Consider the following 16,667-nt stretch of genomic DNA (forward strand, 5'->3'; position numbering starts at 1 on the left):
AATGCAATATGACCCAAGGAAAATATCAAGCCAAAGCGACTGCCTTTGCACTGGTGCTTGAGCTGACTGAAGCGGGGGGTGTGGGTGGTGCCATATCGATCGCAGGCGCAACCCAGCCCTCCTTGCGAGCAATCCACATGACCAAGTTGAGGTCGAAATTCTCGAAAAAGACCTCATCGAGGAAACGAGCCTTTGCGCCGGCGTAGGTATGGTATTCCTCGCGAACTGTCTCTGGGTCGACGCCGAGGATCCTCCGGAAGCAGGCGATGGTGCATCCTGTGCGGTGCTTGCCCTTGTTGCAGTGGACGAGGATCGGGTGGTTGGTACGATCCATGATGAGGCGCAGGGCTCGTGACATTTCGCACGATTCGACGCGCACTTCGCCTTTGTTGGCTTTGACGTGAACGTGGAAGTGCTGTATACCAGCCTCCTTCATGAAGTTTTGATACTCGGGTGAGAGTGGCTCAGGAACCAGGGTGAGGATGGTCTTGATTCCGGCTTCCTTAAGGTATTCGTAGTTCTCCTCCTTTGGATAGCTGCTACGATAGACGCACCCAGGGAGAACTGTGCCGTAGTTTGATGGAGGAGTGAGTGACTGTAGGCGTTCGGGTGCCGAACGGATGGAGACGGCCGGTGTGAGAGTGCCGTAAGACTCGGCTGTGCAGGTGATGGAACACTGGTGACCCTGAGGGTCTACGACGACCTTTAGATCCTCGTGCGTAGTCTCGCCGGCGTGCTGAATGAGCCCATCGCTTGCAGAGAGTCCGAGAGAGGCGACAAACTCCCTGATCCTTTCGAATACGCTCTCCTGAGCGTTCTGGTCCTGGCTAGGGGACATGGCGGAGTCTCCGTTTGACGAAGACATGTTGAAGCGCTGCGGAGCTTCGGGTTCGAGTATGGAGGGTATCAAAGGTATAGGTATGAGCTCAGCTTGTGTTGTACTCGGACGATTTGTCCTATACCCTTCACAACGCGGATTTTCGGATGCGGAGGTGCTTGGTGGTAGGCCTTGTCGAGTGTCCTTGTGTGCGTTGAGGGTTTGGAAGTCTGACTTGGGAGGATGCTCGAAGACAAGAGACACGGGGGCAGAAGCCGACGCGGGCAGCCTATAATCTAATCAGCCAAATGCTCGTACGTTAGGAGGATAGCTCCGAATTCGCGAGCTATGGGTCGTCGCCGCTGTCACCCACGGATCCGGCGGTCGTGTCGAGCGCGCGGCGAATGGAAGGGCATGCATTGAAAATGCGGCAGTTCACACAGCGTTGATGACAGTGCAGCTTCCAAGGTTGCGTGAAAGGGTGAAACTTACTTCGCTGTTACCGGCTGGTTACAGGACACATCTTGCGAGCGTCTTGCGGTGATGCAAAGAGGCGTTGATGTTCATTGTGAGTGAGTGAGGTAGGTAGGGTGTACTGTGGGCGGAGTGGTGTGCGCAGTAGACGGATATTTGTGTGGTGATGGCTCGGGGCGGTAGCGAAAGATGTCAGCCGTAGTTCGCGGGGAGAGAGAAGTAGTGTGTTATAATGAAGGCTGGTGTTGTGGAAGAAATCGGGCGGGTCGCCCTAGCGCGCCTTTCACTGGTCCGAGCCAGATGCGTCGGAATCAATCCGCTGGCTTGGACCGCCGGTTCCAGGGTCCGCCAAGCGCCGTACGTCACTTGCCGCACCTTCCCAACGGTACTTTGGCTATGCAGGAACGCAGAGCATATAATTCATCGATAGCAATCTGTGGGCTGTGTGCTAGTTCAGTCTTCTGGTACCAGCAAACAGCGCGCGGACCCCGCACCAGTCTTGTCGTGCCTTGCCAAATGACGGCAAGCACAGAGCAAGCGCCAGTAGCACCTGGGCAGTGGGCAAGCTTCGCTAGATTCGCTTCTGTTCCAAGGCGAACCGCCCCGCCGCATGGCTCCGACCTGGGCGGCGCGTCTCAACACTGTCTCGCTCCCGTGCCTCAGCGACAGGCTTGATACTTTCCAGCGCCGTTGACACCGTCATCGCTCCACTCGCAACCTACGGAGCGGTGGGTCTCTAGTGCTTGGGTGAACCACGACGTGTTCGCCAGAACCGCGCGGAAGAATCGGCACAGAAGAGACGCCAATAACACAGTAAGCGCATCAAAGCATTACTGTGGACGGCAAATACCAGTAGGCGAAGCTTATGGGCTGTGTTCCCAGAGCAAACCGACTATCCGAATACAACGATATCATACTTCGCCTTTGCCCAGCTTCTATGCCATCATCAAGGCAATATTCATAGCCGTTCATCCCGAGTTCTCCTGCTGTCCGAGTCTTGTGGCCGCTTCCTCATCATTGCAACCACGTAGCCAGGGCCTGGACGCTCAGTGGAACTTGGCCGAAACTATCTCGAAATCTCTATGACGACTCCCCGACATTCCGTAGACATCGGCGTATTCGAAGGGGTCAACCGCAGACCGCAGTCGGAGTTCGCGGCACGATTTCGTGAAATTTCTCTGAGTTGAATATTTCAAAGTTCCATCGCACCACTTTCACGTGAAGACTCTCGTGATCGGCAGCTAACCATGAAAGGCTAAGCCTCATTTCCCCAGAGTCTGTGCGTCTGACCTGCTGGACCTCGGTCACTCCACCAAATACAGTAAACATCGTGACGTTTCTCACATCCTCAGCGTATCCCAGTGGCCCCACGTTCTCCAATTGAGCATCATGGAGGCTCCACGCGCGACATCCCGATCGCGTCGCTCCTACCCGAACCTCCACAATCTCTCCATAGCCCCGCTCAGCGCCAAATACCCTCTCGATGCATCCGTACCACCTTCGCCCGACGAGCAAGGCACGCGCACTCCTCGGACGTCGTACATCGCGCAAAAGTCGGCACCTACAACGCCAGGTGTTTTAAGCCTGAGCCAAAGCCGCAGCAGTTCACGGCAGCGCCCGAAGAAAGCCTACGCATACGACAGCTACTTCGTCAACCCCCGTGCCGAAGTTCGCGATGTTGGCGACATACCAAAAGCAAAGAGTACCAGTGTTCTGCACCCCGGCGTCAGCTTTGCCGACGAAGTCCTCGGAGTAGATGATGGGAAAAAGAGACATCATTCGAGGAAAGGCACAGCGCCTCTACCTCTACACTCACCACTCGTAAAGCATCACACCAAAGAGTCAAATGAAGAGTGGCTGCACCGCGCTGGCTTGGCAATAGCTGGCGAGACGAGGGATAGCAAGGGTCAGGGTTGGCTTGTGAGACGAGAGAGCTCCACCAGTCTAGTCGGACAAGGTGACGAGTACGAGAAACGCTCGTCACATGAGGATAGGCCCATGGCTCTACTCTCTGGCGAACATGTCGGTGACGCGGACTTTCCTGTGTTCTTCTCCCCGCGCATGTCCAGGGTGGGGAGTCGTATCCCCAGTCGCGTAGGCTCCCGCGTACCCAGCGCACGGCAGAGTCGACGGGGTAGTAGAGTAGGCAGTCGGGCCGATCTCATGATGTCTGCCGGATCGAAACCGCCGTCAGGAAGAGCCAGCTTCGAGATCTCTGAGCTAGATGAACGCTTCATTGAGCCTGACTTCATCGAAGCAGACGAAGAAAGCGATGGCGATGAGGAAGAAATCGCTCGTTTGGCGCGCGAACGCGGGTTCGGGCTGGGAGGTTGGATGGATCGTCTCATCGGATGGACACTGTTCTCTGTCGACGAGGACAGAGAAGCGTCTGATGAGGATGATGCGGAAGATGATAGAAGCTTGCGACTAGACAATCTTACCACGGAGGAGCTGAAGTTACGCCGCGAAGTTGAAGCCAAGCGTCGTAAGCTTGAACGAGAAGCCATCATTGCTGCGTCTGCTCTGCGGAGACAAGAAGGCGATGCGACAACTACAAATACAGAGAGTCGACCAACGACCGGGGACTCGCAACGTACGACGGCTAATGAAGAGGTTGGCGGCTGGCAAGATGCCGCGTGGCTGTTGAGCGTTGCTTCGAAAGCTTTGTTCTGATCACAGTAATTAAAAAGTCAACAATTATACCCAAACTACTGAACTAGGCAGTCAAACCAGCGATTAAATTCCCCCATGATTGCGACTTCCAAGGTTGCTGCTATAATATACTGGTTTACAGCGCCGATTAGATTATTCCATCACGCTTATATCTACGGCGCTTAGTGCTTCTCAATTACTTCTTGACCATTCCCATCTCGCTGTATTCTACTGCATCCTCAATCCCAAATCTACCTCACCTTGCCCGTCCGACATACTAGGCGGTCTATCCTCCTTCTTCGTACCCCAATCACTCTCCGTATCTCCCAGCACAAGCTCCAGCGTCCACCCTTGCGTGAAGAACTCGTGCCCAATCCAGTTCTTCGTGTACACCTCGCCATTCAGCTTAGCGCTCTGAATATAAATGTTCTTGTACTCCTTGTCGAAATTAGTATTACGAATAGTGGCAGTAGCATTCGTGAGCTTGTTAGCTATGGAAACAGTGGGGAAGAAAGGCGGAATGATGAAATAGACGTTCTGGCCCGGATTTGGAAATAAGCCAAGCATGCTGAAGAGTGCGAAAGAGGCCATGCTCCCCGAGTCGTCGTTGCCTGGAAGCCCGCCGGGTGTAGCGTTGAACCGTGACGGAATATCTACATCTGATGTCAGCGAACGCATTCAAACTGGACACTTCCTTGATGTCTAGTGCGATAAGACTTACAGTAATGTGCCCTCTCTGCACTCAATCCAGGTCTTCCTGCAAAATGAGATAGATACACTGTCAGGAAGACTGGCTCGTTTCCTATGTCCGCTAAGCCGCTGGTATGGAAGAAATCCAGTCTGCGCACAAACGTCTCGTCGCCCCCCAGTAGCTCGATGAGTTTGCCAATATCATGCGGGACGAAGAATATGTACTCCCACACACTACTCTCGAATGTCTCGGACGGATTCGACGTCAGTGAGCAAAAGTCGGTCAGCGGACTACAGGCAATGGGGTCTTGGTAGCCCCATGTCCCGTTCAAGTTCCTGGGTTGGAAGAAGCCCGTGAAGCCAGTATCTGTACCGTTGATTGAGGAGGTTTGGTCGGATTTGAAGAGGTTGCGCCAGTTCGTTGCGCGGGAGAAGTACTTTTCCGTCGTGTTTTTACCGAGGCCTTTTGCCAAAGTAGCGAGATTGAAGTCGTTGTAAGCGTATTCCAGAGATCGCGATATACTTCTCGAGTTTGTACCAAAGCCGTAAGGGTCAAAGTCCGACACTGGGATATAGTTTAGCGATTTCCAACTTGTCAGGCCGCCACGTCCCTCTTGACTCCATTCCAGTGGCTCGTTTTCGGCGTCGTTGACGATGGCTTCGTAGGCGAGTTCCCAGTCTATGCCTGTGATGTTCTTGACATACGCATCGACTAGGACGTTATCGGCGTTGGAACCGCCCTGTGTCCAGCCTTTGCAGGTGCTCATCATGCAGTCTGGTAGCCATCCACGATGCTTATACGTATCAAGAAGACTACGCACTAGACTGGACATTATAGAAGGCTCCAGTACAGTAAGGAAAGGCAGTTGCACGCGCCACATATCCCAGAGACAGTAGAAGCTGTCAAAGTACGGCTCATCGCTCTGCCAGTGCGGGTTCTCACCCGTGTAATTCTGAGGAGAAATCATCGTACGGTAAACAGCGCTCCAGAAGCTGGTCTGTATGCTCGTGTCCACTTCTCCAGTTTCGATGGTAATCGGAGCGAACTTCTCACGCCACGCTTCCTCGGCTGACGTGACAAGTCCGTCAAAGTCAAAAGTGGGCCCCGGAATTTCCCTCTCAGCATTCTGGCAGGCTTGATCAGTACTGATGAAGCTCAATCCCATCCTTGCTAATACCGGTCCTGAGAGTGGGCCGTTCAATCGGATGAATCCACCAGCTTGCACGTAGAACAAGTTGAAGCCGCGCGTCACGTAAAGTTCTTTTGGTTGCTTGCCGGCTCTGTCGTTGACCCATACTCCAGAGTCCTTGACAGTTCCTCCGGAAACATCGAGGCAAAAGTATGCCATGTAGGACCCCGCGCCGAAGCTTGGTAGGAAAGTAGCATTCCCTCTCATTCTGCCCGATTGTTGGCCGGCATCCGCCTCGATAGTAATAGAAGCGTTTTGCCGACTCGCCCATAAATCTGTCAGATCAAGCATGATGAGAGGATCGTTGCTTCCATTTCCATTAGACGCTGTGGAGAAGTCGAAGCGAAAGAGCGCAGCATGTTCTGAAACGGCCATATCAGCATGTATGCCGTTTTCCAGTGTTACGCCAAAGTAGCCGGGTCGTGCCTTGATTGAATCGTTTCGATAAGGAGTTGCGCGTGCTGTGATTGGAAACTTGCATGTGTTGATGTCATCGCCTGAGCACAACTGCGGAAAGATGGGGAAGTTGCCTAAGCTTGGATTTCCTCCTGTTCCGGAGTCATGTAAAGCTGAGAAGCCGGTGATGTTGCTGCCGTCCGTGGAAAATCCGCCGGTATTTGCACCGTCCACATCCGCGACGGCTGCAAGGTTTTAGCAGTAAGCTATCAATGTTGCGCTCCTGTAGCCGACCTTTTGCCATGCCATATGGTAGCGTTGCGCCTGCAAAGACGTTCCCTCCATCTCTACTACCGATCAATGGATCGACCCATTGTAAAGGGTCGAAGTCGGCGGTCTGCTGCGCCAGGGTTCCTACTGTCGTCGACAGCGCTGCAAGCTGTGTAAAAGTCCGGACATAACGGCATAGCCTTTTCATTTTGAAAACCCGGCTCGATTCTGGTGCCTGTGAAGTTGTACCGGAATTATCGAGGCGCGTATTACTGCGGATGATTGGATTGGTCGCTTCGTAGACAGGTCGATGGCACGTGTGATTGCGTCTACGGTCAAGATAGGGAGGACTGGTCACTCATCGAACGCAACTCAAGCAAGAATAATCGATCAAACGTGCGAGTAGCGACTCTATTAAGTCCTACTCAGTACCACATGGCGAGTTGACTTGCGTCGGGGTGATCGCAGCTCAACACTGTCCTAGTGGGGTTTATTGCGGGGTAAAGCAACCGACCGTCTGGTACTGCAACCTTAACTACAGCGTAGGTAGCATCTAATAATCAGTGTGAATGCCTGCGAAGCGCGAGCGACAGGACATGAAGTTGAAAGTCTGAGTCCACGTTCAGCCTTGCACAGCTATCGCGCCGTAGCGTCTCGTCTTGTCGCAGGCCAAGATGGCGCCCAGTCTTGCCTACCCCACAACCGGCTCCTTGTGCTGCTGTGGAACATGTGACCCTGCCGCAGAACCTTATGCAGCGGTACGGAAAGCGCGAAGGAATTCCGGTGGTCATGCATCAAACCAAGGCCATTGACCCGAAATGGAACCACCGACAGAGGGAAGATCGTCCCGATCGATAGGTATGCCCTGTGCAGCACTTACGCAGTGCCGGGAGTCCAACGAAGTTTAGGTGCTTACTATGAGCTGTTCTGTTCGATGATTGGCCTGGATCCCCACGATCGGAGTGCTGCCTCGCACGGGTACACGACCCGGCCAGTCGGAGATCTCATGGGAAGAACAGGCGCACGTGTGCCTTCCATTAAGACTGACTCTCCCAACTTCCCTTTCCTATGAGAGCTCCAAGCCCATAACCCATGCACCCTCAAGAATGAAGAACAGTTTGGAGCCTAATTTCACCCATCTTTCCGCTCCAGATTTCTGCCACGTATGATTTGCACCGTCTCGCATCGGTCCTGCAATACGGCGACGTCGTGGTCATCGTCCACGTTTGCTGGAAGGGTGACGTGAGTCTGCGCAGTCTCCCATCCAGTAAAGACGAGCGCCTCGTGAGTTCTCGGTGCATCGCATCGCCAGCCGTGTGCTACTCTGAACGTGTGGTCGCCTCGGAGCTGTTGCGCATAGCTTGTGACAGCCCTTTCAAGATCCTCGACGCACTCTTCCTTGAAACGAAGTCTCTCCATTGCCAATATGGGTGCCTCTAAAGGAAGCAAATGCAGACCATCTATTTCCACATGGACAGTCCAACAAAATTGGAGCATATCTTCTTGGGGGCCGAGAACCTCGTCTCGCGCTGGAGATTCTAGGAACTTCAAGTGTGCTTCCAAATTTGGCCATATGCCCAAAATATAGATCAACTTGGGGTCCTCGATGCAGTTGTAAAACTGCGAGCTTGTGTGCAGTTTCTCTCGCACGGCTGACAGGTTCTCAAGCAATGCTGGATCGTCGGCGGCAACATTCCTGAGACGCAATTGGGTTATTTCGAGAACCGCCATGCTTCACCAGAATTGTGAAGAACGGAGAACTCGTATCGTGGACTAGAATAGTGCTGTAGAGAGGATGTGTATGAACACAGTGGTGATGATGGACGGGGAGAACCTGGAACACGGCCGGACGGTGACTGGGGTGGGTTAGCGCCTTGGCATTCTACCCCTACGCCGCGCAGCGATTGAGATTGAGGCCAGTCAGCGGCTGCTTCGACACTCTCGCTGCCTGAACATCATCTGTGCCTGGTACGCCTCGCAGGCTTGAGACGGTAATGTTACGCGAAATATCCCAGCCTCGGTCGATCGAAGGGATCCTATTGGTGTTTGCGGAAACTTCGCATGACCTCGCAGTGCGCCCATCGACCACCGTGGCCACGACGTTACATCACAGCATTCTCTGAAATAGTTGCATGCAAGTACAACTATTATTAAAGAGCTTTCTGGTACATGGGCTCTTGGTGAGTCAAAGGCGACGCCATGTGCACTTCTGCGCCCTTCCAGCAACCCATCTTCTGGACGCCGCCGGTGTCAAGGCAACCTATCGGCGCACATCTTCCTCTTGGCGATGCTTGTCGCTATCTCGTAATGCAAAAATAGCCTGTCAAACAGCTGCAGGCAACAGTGAAAGCTAGACGTCCCATGCTATCGATGGTTCGTGATACAGCGACGTCATTGCGACAGAGCCGGCATCACCGGAATGTGCTTGGGATCATCTCGAGGAAGGTATGTCACGATTATGAGTTGGACTCGCAAAGTAGGCCTGAAGCGGTTGCAAGGCATCGATGCTCTGCCGGTTGATGCATATCAGCAGCACAGCCCTCAGAACCATCAGGCGCCATCCAACGGTATGGCTGCATACCGGTGAGCTGGCTAGTAACCGGAGACATCTAGAGCTTCACCATGCTAAGCCGTTTTGGGGACTTTGATTATCAGGGCCCTAGGCGAAACCGCGATCCTATTAGTTGGCCGTTTGTTTTACAGTATAGTGCTGTAAGCCCGCCACGGTTCAGCCGTAAACCTGGCGTCCCCTGATTAACGGACCACCCACACCCGCGGGGTCGCTTCATACTTCCCGCTCTCGGCCCCCAAAGCTGTGCAGTCCACATCTTTAGAGACACAGGATACCGGATACAGCAGAGTATATATCGCCACAGGGGAAGCGAACCCGCAGATCGCAGAATCCTTCTCATACTTCTGATATCAATGTCGTCTCCACAGGATCACGGTACTGTAGTCGAGAGCTCTTCGAGTGACTCACCGACTTTTTCGGACAATGGAATTGGGAGTGCGCCACCGATGCCTCGCAGACCAATTCCCAGGAAAGGACACACCAAATCCCGCCGCGGTTGTTTCAACTGCAAGAAAAGGTACCATAACGACATTCAGGTGTTCGTATTGCTCAAGTATCCTAATCAGAGCATAGGAGGATCAAATGTAACGAGAGACATCCTGAGTGTCATCATTGTACCAAGGCGGGATTGCAATGCGAGTATCCAGCAAATATCATTCAAGCAATGCAACGTCTTCCTACTTCACCGCACCCTCAGGAGGGGGGCAACCTGGGATCGACGCCAGGCGTCTTCGTAAGTATGCTTCAAGCGTGCTTTGAATGGTATAGTGACTTACGATCATAGTCCATGGCAGACATGCGTTTGTTCCATCATTTTCTCATCACCGCCTACCCGCATCTCCCGGTCGGAGCTGACAAGATTTGGATCACGGCGATTCCTGGCTTTGCACACAATGTATGTGTTTTCCATCAGAGCCCAGAAGACATGGAAGAAGCTTCTTTGGCTATCCGCGACCGTGGAAAGGGGTACTAACTATTGCAGTACGAGTACCTTATGCATTCCATCTTAGCGTTGGCTGCGTCACATCTGGATGCTGTAACACAGTCGGGTGTTGCAGAACAAGCCATACAGCACCGAATCCTCGCGGTCAAATCGCTCAACGAAGCGCTCTCAGTACCCCCAACAACCGCCTGCGAGCGCGACGCAAGAATGGCCGCGGCTCTAGTACTTGCTTTCCAATCAAGTCACCTACAGGACGGCATGGCAGAATTCATGACAATGGTCCGTGGGTGCAACCTGATTGCAGGCAACAACATGATGTTCATCGCCGACTCAGTCTTCAACGTATGTACAGCAGTCTGAGCAAGAATTTGGACGCTCACACTAACCCCTTCTAGGCATTCTGCGCAGATTCCCATCTTGAGAAAATGCAGAAGCGGATCGGAACATCGAGGGTGAGCTGCTTCAACCGCGAAGATCTCGACATGGCATCATTATCCCTCGACCTTGTCCAGACCTTGAACATGTCCGACTGTGAGCGGTCATACTGGGAGTTGCTCGTATGCACAATCACCCATGGGTATGACCGCCCACCAGAGACATATCAAACCTTTGTTATGCTCTACAACACACCATCCAAGTGGACGCATGATGAGTTCCAGGCCTTCATCGATCCTAACAACAGTGTTGCGCAGATTCTGCTGGCTCATTTCATCGCGGTCCAGGCTGTTCTTACACCTATCCTCTACCTTGAAAGAGTGGGCTTTGAGGGCGTACATGCCCCTACTGCCGTGCTCAGCTGGATCGAAGGGATATACTGGAACATACCGTGTCGCATGAGGCATCATGTGGAGTGGCCTAGACAAGTGTCGCGGTATCCTTATACTCGGTTCATGGGACAGAAGGAGGTGGAATATTGCGATGTAGATCCTCTTCTCATTTGACATCGTCGACAAGTTACACACTATCGAGCCCGTGTATTACTTACGAATAACGGCCTTCATGTACTACTAAGATACCCGCGATCGCTTTGTAGCTTCTACTCGCAATTCATTTCACTTTATCACAAGTTTACATCCTTATTGAACATGAAGAAATAGTTGTTACCAAGGCCTGGATAACACATCTGCTTCCCGGCATACTTCCAGCCTGCACAATCCTTCGCAAGGCATTCACAACACCTTCCCCTTTTCTAAACACTATCTACAAACCTCACAAACATCTTCATCCTCCATCGTCATATGCTCATGATATTCTCTCTGCTCACACATCTCAAAAAACGCATGACCAATACCAATCCTCGCATACCTATCCATAACCGCCTTCCAAAACGCGGTTGGAATCTTCTCCGCCGTCTCATCTTCCAGTATCATACTAGGGGTCGCGTTATGAACTTCTCCCGGTCTGTATTTATCGCAGTGATAGTCCACGAGTAGACGCCTCAAGCGGTCGGAGGCTTCGGTGTGAGAATGAAGCTTTGTATACGCGAAAATGACGGTTGCGTAGTACGGGGTTATTCCTTTGGTGAACGCCTTGTCGACGAACGCGTTCCCTACAGCTTCTGCGAATGAGGGGATCAGGTATTGACCTGCAAATTCCAGGCATTGGGCTACGAGCAGGCAGTCCCATTCGGAGGGTTGTGGTAGTTTTTGAGTATACAGCCAGTCGACGAAGATGTCGAAGACTTCGAGCTCTACCTTTTCGAGACAAATCGGAGTATTGCGTGTTAATTGTAGCTTGAAGACGGTGGAGTAGTGCGAGAGATAGTCGGAGTGAAGCAGGTATAGCTTTTGTTCGGTTCCAATCTTGACCAAGACAGTACCATATTTGCCTTGGCGTGCGATTTTACTGTAGTCGAGGTTAATCGGCCGTTCATGACTGCAGATATGGAAGTTTCGTTACCTCATCCGGGGTGGCTGTATATCTGCCTCTGCAGGACGCTTTAGGGGCTGTGACTGTGGCGGTTGATTGGCGGAGTCCATGACGACGATCTTTGACCTCTTGTAGGCAAAGGGTCAGGATGCAGGATTTGTAGTGTATGTTAAGAGTAAGGAAATGGAATTTTGATTTATAGCTATAAAATTTGCGTGTGTTCGCTGCGCAATGATGTTGGACCACTGGCTAACCAAGGTATCTTGGGCTTGGGACCAGATTATGAGAAGTTCGGCCAATAGGAAAGCTGTGGTTTGTATTCGCGAGTAGTATAGTAATACTCAATATTATTTTATACGGTCCCTCAAAGCGTTTGCGTCATGTACTCTTGCGATATCGTTGCTGTGTAGTTCCCAAAAGAATGTAGTGCAGTATACCAGGCCTGTGTACCGTGCCTCGATCAAAATCGGATCCCATCTGACATCGCACCCGTCTGATATGATGCCAAATCACGCAGACATACTTCCAAACCATTTCCTCATCAAGCTCTTCCTTCCCTTCTTCAACTCGTCAACCTCCTCTTCCACGACGACAACCTCCTCCAGCCTACCCACCCACTTTGCAGGCCCCCGCTCTCTGACAGCTCTCTCCTGTGCTCTGAGCCAATAGTCCTGCTCCATATTACGATCGTTACAAGCATTAGTATACCACTCATGCCACTCCTGATGGTCCCAGCCACACCTGCTCCCATACTTCTCTTTGACCTTCTTCGCGAAGCCCTCGACCTCCGTCTGCGCGCAGGCCGAACAAAGCGTCTCCTGCGGCAGGAACGAGGTACCAGAAAACGGTGTGCGGTAGTAGATGTAATGGTTCGAGTATGGTGTGTAGTAAGCCTTGCAGTGGGAAGACGTGCAAGGACGGAGTGTGTATCGCCAATCCCATACTTCTTCCTGCACCCCAGGTTTCGCTCTTGCATCGTTGCTTTTGGCGTTTAGGGGCACGGGAGGGGCGCCCAACACTCTTTGCTTGTGCTCTCGTACTAGTGCGGCGTCTTTGCTTCTGCGGTCTCGGCGGAAGTTTTCTTTGAAGGTCTCGAACTCGGAGGCTATGACGTTGAGGGTCTTGCGTCCGGCGCTCTGGCGTAATGTCTCGTAGGCTTGCTTGCATGCTGTGTTGGCTTCTTTCATCTCTTGGCTAGCATGGCGCGGGCAGTAGCCATGAAGACGAGTCAGGTCGTATGGGCCTTGGGGGAGGTAGTAGTTTGATCCTGTGTGGGCAGGTGTGTAATGCAAAGTGCATGAGGGATACAAGCAAGGTATATAATGATCGAGGGGGTTGTATTGGCCTGGCGGAGGACTACAGGGGGACAACGGTGACGAGGCTGCTGGGGCAGATTGCGTGGACATTCGTGAATTGGCCGATAAGACGGACTGGTAGGACACTACTCGGGATCTTGGGCTCAGAGTTGGCGGTTTATAGTTGGCCGGTAGTGGAATTCCGGTCCATCTCGCATCCGATTCTTGGTTTGAAGTTGACTTGATCGTGAGGCTGCTCACACGCTTTCGCATGACTTTAAAAGATCCACTTCGAGGCATGGGGAGAGAGTCGGGACGGTGGAGTCCTGGCGACTTTGGCGTTCCCCATGCTTGGAAATTATCGATCTGATCCATCAAAGTTGTGGTCGGGCTGGTAAACGATGGTATGTGATGGTATTGAGTTTTCTTTGAGGAGTTTGGTATTCTGTTGATCAGGGGTTCCGGTAGTTGTATAGTCTTCGGTCTTGCTCTCGGCCAGGTCTTTGACTTGGCCAACGGATCTGGTTCTGCGAAGCGTACCGCAGGTGGTGAAGACCTTCTGCTAGATGCCATAGTCACCGCGTCGGAAGATTTGAGGCTAGGCTTCAGGCTCGATCGTTGAGGCCTTGGTGGCGTAGATGCTGATGTTGTATTAGACTGGTCACTGAAAGATGACTGAGAAGAACGCGGCGTCGAACTGCCACTGGAAGCCGCATCGGCGAAAGGCATATTAGGAGGCATTAGGTTGGTTGTTGATAGAGTACCGGTAGTGACTGTTGGGGAGCGACTTGTCGAAGTGCTGGCCAGAGAAAATGGGCTGGCTATCGAGTTTTGTGTATCCTTTGATTGCTGTGTAGGTCGCATAGTGTTGGTCCCTGGATGTAGAATCTGAGACATGACGGGCGGGGATGATGCCGGTATACTGCCGAATCCAGCCTGGCTTTCAGGGCTCATCGATGAAACAAAAGGAGATCCAACGGACGTGCGTGGTCCAGCAGGAAAACGGTCGTCCGTCTCTGAACTGGCCAGAGAAAAAAGTGGATTCATGATGCGTGCGGGTGACGAAGGCTCAACCAAAAAGCAAACCTGAGGACGAGTGCCGACCAAGCCAAGGACAATGCAGCTTGCGTCGAGGCTTCTGCATCATCTAAAAGTACTCTGTATATCGGAAAGCAAACAAGAATGAGAGGCACAGCATGTGGGGGCGGAAAGGCCATGTGTATGCGGCCTGGTTACCCACACCGAGATACGCCGCACAACGCATCGCCCCTAAAGCACCGAATACTCCCTAGCCGTAGCAGCTTCCTGCAGAGCCAGGTCAGGATTCGTTCATCGAAGTATCTCAAGCTGTTGGATTCGAAGACTTATGCACAAGGTCTGCAGTGTCAAGAGGCGCAGTTCAGTGCCAGTCAGCCTCGCGAACACCAAATCGCAACATGATTGGCACCGTCACACGTGGGCCGGCCCCCGCATAGTGGAAGGTAGCTTTAGTAAAAACACAAAGTTCACGTGGGTCAATAGGAGAGTGACCAGGTGCAGGAGACACTTGGCGCTGGTCTATGCAATCTATCCGTACGACAGGTTGTCGCACATGTATGGTACATCTAGTCTGAGGCTCTGCTGATCGCTCCCGAATAGTAACAGAGTATGGTACAGGGCCGTTTGACACCGATCTGGTGACTTGACTATAGCTTGGGTTTGGGCTGTTCTTGCTTGAGCATGGCTTCGGCAACAAGACGTCGCTGGATCTTTCCTGTTGCAGTCTTCGGCCTATAAGTGCGCAGTCAGTGCATGGTTCATCGGCAATGCTGTCGTTCACGTACATGATATCGGTGAAGAAAATCTGCAGTTTGTTAGACTATGTTCCACATATGTGTGTTTGATTGGGTGTGTACATACCTTCTTCGGCAGCTTAAATTTGGCAACGCGATCCGTCAGCCACGTCTTCAGCTCTCCCGCAGTCAGAGCATGGCCCTCTTTGACCACGATCGCAAGACCAACGTCTTGGCCGTACATCTCATCTTCAATCGCGAAGCTGACAGCTTCAGATACTGCGGGATGCTGCGCAATTACGTTGTCGAGCTCAATAGGACTGATCTTTTCACCACCCTTGTTGATGAGCTCCTTGATGCGGCCGGTAATGATAACATATCCCTCAGCATCCAGCTTGCCCTGATCTCCAGTGCGGAAGAAGCCATCCTGGGTGAAGGATGAAGCATTGGCAGCTGGGTTGTTGAGGTATCCCTTGGTAACATTTTCACCACGAATGCAGATTTCAGCTTCTTTCCCTTGCGGCACCTCTTTGCCAGCTTCGTCGAGGATCTTGACTTCGACACCCTGACCGAGCCCCACACTGCCAGGCTTACGCTGGCTCGGGGGGAGGGGATTACTGGTCATCTGATGGGCCGCCTCAGTCATGGCGTATGCCTCCAATACCGGAGCACCGAACGCCTTCTCGAGTTCGTGGAATGTTTTGGGTGAGAGCGGACTGGAGCACGATCGGATGAAGCGGATGTTGGGCATGGGGCTTGGGAGAGGGCTCTTGAGCAAGATCTGATGAATTGTTGGAACAGCCGTGTACCAGTTTGCCTTGTGCTCATTGAAGTCTTTCCAGAAGTCCGAGGCGGAGAACTTGGGCGGCACAATGACTGAGCCTCCTGAAGCCAGTGGGGCGAGGAAGCCAGCAAGCAGGCCGTGGACGTGGAAGAGAGGCATAACCAGCATGGTACGATCCTTGGGCGTCAACTCGTAGGTTGCTTGGATGTTCTTCATCGTCCGCAGCAAGTTACGGTGCGTCAGAGGCACGGCCTTGGGGCGTCCAGTGGTACCGCTCGTGTGCAGCACAAGAGCGACATCGTCTGGCTGCGCGGACTGGACGGACGCGGTTTTACCCGCAAGCTTTCCAGCCTCTTTGACGTCCAGGACGACCTCGCTGCCATTGTAGTAGCATTCTGCGATGGCGGCATTGTATTTCCGTGCTGCACGGACAGCTGCCGCATCTTGCGCAAACGCACCCTTTGGTACCAATGCGATCGCTGAGCTCAGGTCGTCGATGTAGAACTCGAACTCGGACTGTTTGTACGCCGGGTTGAGGGGCGCTGCGATGGCCCTCTGCCACGAGGCAGCGATGAAGGAGACGATGAATTCGTACGTGTTGGGCAGCGCGATGGACACAGCGGCCTCGGCAGAAACGCCGACCTTTGCCAGCTGGTGTTGGAAAGCCTTGACATCCGCGGCGAGCTTCTTGTACGAGACGGTCAGGGCAGGGCTACCGGGCACGATGACGGCGGTCGAGCTCGAGTCCTTGGAGAAGGCGTGTTCGAGAGTGGTTGGGGCCATGGCGATGGATTACTAGATAGGAGATCTGATGGTCGCGATTAGAGGAACACTGCTATGCGCGGGCTTCCTGGGCGATGGTACCTTTATGCTTCTATGACGCGCAATGAAATCTACAGTTGATAAGAAACACCAGAGCCTGCTCAGATGTATTCGGAGATGT

General features: G+C 52.8%; 5 protein-coding genes across 5 annotated transcripts; 2 read left to right on the forward strand and 3 right to left on the reverse strand.

Moving 5' to 3' along the window:
* Nucleotides 1-25: 25 nt before the first annotated feature.
* J4E92_008409 (uncharacterized protein) lies at nucleotides 26-865 on the reverse strand (the record flags this gene model as incomplete). The annotated part of the gene is made up of 1 exon (XM_051499761.1): nucleotides 26-865. One exon carries the CDS (start codon nucleotides 863-865, stop codon nucleotides 26-28), a length of 840 nt encoding a protein of 279 aa, XP_051350137.1.
* A 1,815-nt stretch (nucleotides 866-2,680) lies between these two features.
* On the forward strand, nucleotides 2,681-3,964 carry J4E92_008410 (uncharacterized protein; the record flags this gene model as incomplete). Its single annotated transcript, XM_051499762.1, has 1 exon — nucleotides 2,681-3,964. The coding sequence occupies one exon, from the start codon at nucleotides 2,681-2,683 to the stop codon at nucleotides 3,962-3,964; it is 1,284 nt and encodes a 427-aa protein (XP_051350138.1).
* A 207-nt stretch (nucleotides 3,965-4,171) lies between these two features.
* On the reverse strand, nucleotides 4,172-6,697 carry J4E92_008411 (uncharacterized protein; the record flags this gene model as incomplete). Its single annotated transcript, XM_051499763.1, has 3 exons — nucleotides 4,172-4,596; nucleotides 4,665-6,464; nucleotides 6,514-6,697. 3 exons carry the CDS (start codon nucleotides 6,695-6,697, stop codon nucleotides 4,172-4,174), a joined length of 2,409 nt encoding a protein of 802 aa, XP_051350139.1.
* A 3,028-nt stretch (nucleotides 6,698-9,725) lies between these two features.
* Nucleotides 9,726-10,863, forward strand: J4E92_008412 (uncharacterized protein; the record flags this gene model as incomplete). The annotated part of the gene is made up of 5 exons (XM_051499764.1): nucleotides 9,726-9,794; nucleotides 9,846-9,956; nucleotides 10,044-10,346; nucleotides 10,400-10,774; nucleotides 10,801-10,863. 5 exons carry the CDS (start codon nucleotides 9,726-9,728, stop codon nucleotides 10,861-10,863), a joined length of 921 nt encoding a protein of 306 aa, XP_051350140.1.
* Nucleotides 10,864-14,853: 3,990 nt separating this feature from the next.
* On the reverse strand, nucleotides 14,854-16,507 carry J4E92_008413 (uncharacterized protein; the record flags this gene model as incomplete). Its single annotated transcript, XM_051499765.1, has 3 exons — nucleotides 14,854-14,938; nucleotides 14,992-15,011; nucleotides 15,068-16,507. The coding sequence occupies 3 exons, from the start codon at nucleotides 16,505-16,507 to the stop codon at nucleotides 14,854-14,856; spliced, it is 1,545 nt and encodes a 514-aa protein (XP_051350141.1).
* Nucleotides 16,508-16,667: the final 160 nt, after the last annotated feature.

Source organism: Alternaria infectoria (genome assembly GCF_024043175.1).
Source record: "Alternaria infectoria strain BMP 0036 chromosome Unknown scaffold_16, whole genome shotgun sequence".
NCBI classification, from domain to species: domain Eukaryota; kingdom Fungi; phylum Ascomycota; class Dothideomycetes; order Pleosporales; family Pleosporaceae; genus Alternaria; species Alternaria infectoria.